This window comes from Primulina huaijiensis, unplaced genomic scaffold, assembly GCF_012295235.1.
Source record: "Primulina huaijiensis isolate GDHJ02 unplaced genomic scaffold, ASM1229523v2 scaffold207162, whole genome shotgun sequence".
NCBI lineage: Eukaryota > Viridiplantae > Streptophyta > Magnoliopsida > Lamiales > Gesneriaceae > Primulina > Primulina huaijiensis.
The window spans coordinates 1-2,429 of NW_027354754.1; the positions used below are offsets into that span (position 1 = coordinate 1).

Below are 2,429 nucleotides of genomic sequence, written 5' to 3' on the forward strand. Positions count from 1 at the left end.
TATAAATAAAAGTAGAACAGAGAAATTCTGATTTCTAAAAAAATTATTTAAATAAGTATTTTAAAAATAATAATTTTTGTAATAATCCGTTTCACTTTATGTCATTTGTGTGTTTTAAAATTTAATAAATTAAATTTAATTAATTAATTTTGTTAAAACGTAAATGTGTTATTGTTGCTAATATGATTTTATAATTCTGCGAACCAAACAGCATTAAGGGCAAGAAATTAGCCAAGGTTGGAACACAGCTCAACGGAAAAACCCTAAAATCTTTGTTCCTTTTCGCGTTCTCCTAATGAAATTTTGAAGAGACAAAGAGATGTCCTGTTGGCCTGCCTGAGATTTGTGGAGAAGAGGAAATTATTAAGGAATTTTAACACTCGCGTTTCCTGAGGTAATGTAGTTTACCTGCTAGTATTGCTATTTTTGGCCTTCGGTTAGATATTGATTTCAAATTTTGGGTTTAGATGTTTGAATTGAATGTGTTTTTTGATTCATCACTTTTTTTGTGGGTTTTGCTTCTTTTTTTTTTATGTATTGGATTGGAGTATTTACAAGTTACAAAGCTGGTAGCATTAGTTATTGCATAGAGTCTTGCTTTTAACTCCGGACGCATCCGAGTCCTCCCTACGGACCTTGAGTCATGTTTGTTGTTGAATTTTTGCATATCAATGTTTAGTGACAAAAGGAAATAGATTGGTTGAATTTCCTGCAGGATATCCAATGCCAATGTCCACTTTGCTCAAGATTAAATCTTGTTGTGAGAAATCACTTTCCAATGCTCGCCTGTTGCTGCAACTACGTTCATGCTCCTCTGTTGGTGATGGCAACGCTTGTGATCACCCTCCCGATCCAATCCCAAACAGGCCCTTGAGAAGGGAGTCACCTCCTCCTAGAAACCATAAATTCCCAAAATTCAATCGTGGTCGTGAAAATGAAAGTCTGAATTCATCAAGAAGCACAGCTGATGATGATTTTCTTGAAAGATTCAAACTTGGTTTTGATCGCAAATCAGAACCCTCTATAACTGAGTCTGCAAACAATGTTAGCAAGACATCAGAAAAGGAAAAGGTTGAGTCGCCATCGCCTCCGGGGGATGCAGATGAGATTTTTAGGAAGATGAAGGAGACGGGGCTGGTCCCTAATGCAGTGGCTATGCTCGATGGGTTGTGTAAAGATGGGTTGGTGCAAGAGGCAATGAAGCTCTTTGGGTTGATGCGTGAGAAGGGCTCGATCCCTGAGGTGGTCGTGTACACTGCTGTTGTCGATGGCTTCTGTAAAGCACACAAGTTCGATGATGCGGTGAGAATATTCAAGAAAATGCAGAGTAATGGGATTCTTCCAAATGCGTTTAGCTATGAGGTGCTGATTGGAGGACTTTGCAGAGGGAAGAGGTTGGAGGATGCGTACAGTTTCTGTATCGAAATGCTCGAGGCTGGACATTCACCGAATATGGCAACTTTTACGGGTTTGGTTGATGGGTATTGCCGAGAGAAGGGCCAGGAGGAGTCTAGGAGTGTGATTTCTTCGTTGAAAGAAAAGGGTTTTTTTGTCGAAGAGAAAGCGGTTAGGGAGTATTTGGAAAAGAAAGGGCCTTTTTCTCCTTTGGTATGGGAGGCCATTCTTGGGAAGAATGCTTCAAAGAGGTCTCTGTTTTAAAACTTTCTGTACTTCCATTTTAACCAGTTTGTATTGTTTGCATTGATAAACTATGTTTTTGCTACTAGTTTAGATATTGTTCGTGGGTGAGGAAATTCTCGATGGTTCGCCATTTTAAGAAAATGAATTATTGAGATGTTAAAAGTGCTAGGAAAAATCAAACAATTGAATGTGCGCAAATATTTTATCCCACGACCTTAGTTGTAGTGAGAACAATCTTGTCCAACTATGACCGTAAGGTAGACTTTGCCGCAATCACACAAAATATGATCCACCACCGAATGGATCTACCACAAATAATTGACACTAGACGACTATTCGAGTTCTATGAACAAGAAACCTAACATTGTGACGAAACCACGGTTCTAGCAGTATATCGATTATATGAAGAAAACAAAAACAAAATTAAAGAAAGTTTCGGCCAAGAGAAATTCTCAAAAATCTCAAATCTGAATATCAAATTTTCTAAGTGCCTCTTTCGGCCAATCCCTATGTATGTACATATAATATTATTTTATTTATTTAATTTTGTTTTAAATTAAGATAACTGATTTGATTCAAAAATCAAATCTGAATTGTCTAGCCAGTACTAAACATAAAGCTGAGACAAATATGCAGCTTGATCACTCTTAAACAATCCGCTTGATTTTAAGAAGTAGTTTGGAAATTATTTGATGTTGCTAAAACTGGTGATGATAACTGGGAGGTCGGATCCTCGTTTAAAGAGCTCGGATCAAATCTTTGAGCGGTGGCTAGGAGGTCGGATCTTC

General features: G+C 37.6%; 1 protein-coding gene across 2 annotated transcripts; it reads left to right on the forward strand.

The window, feature by feature from the left end:
- Positions 1-169: 169 nt before the first annotated feature.
- Positions 170-1,683, forward strand: LOC140966565 (uncharacterized). 2 transcript variants are annotated; one of them, XM_073426819.1, is made up of 2 exons: positions 170-394; positions 716-1,674. In XM_073426819.1, the coding sequence occupies exon 2, from the start codon at positions 724-726 to the stop codon at positions 1,657-1,659; it is 936 nt and encodes a 311-aa protein (XP_073282920.1). In that variant the 5' UTR covers positions 170-394; positions 716-723; the 3' UTR covers positions 1,660-1,674. The 2 variants fall into 2 exon arrangements, with proteins under 2 accessions (XP_073282920.1, XP_073282921.1); XM_073426820.1 differs by having other exon boundaries at positions 180-394; positions 696-1,683.
- The last annotated feature ends 746 nt before the right edge of the window (positions 1,684-2,429 follow it).

What these genes read in the sequence shown, in the direction of transcription:
- LOC140966565 (XM_073426819.1), top strand. Translation starts at nt 724, where the DNA reads ATGCCAATGTCCACTTTGCTCAAGATTAAATCTTGTTGTGAGAAATCA.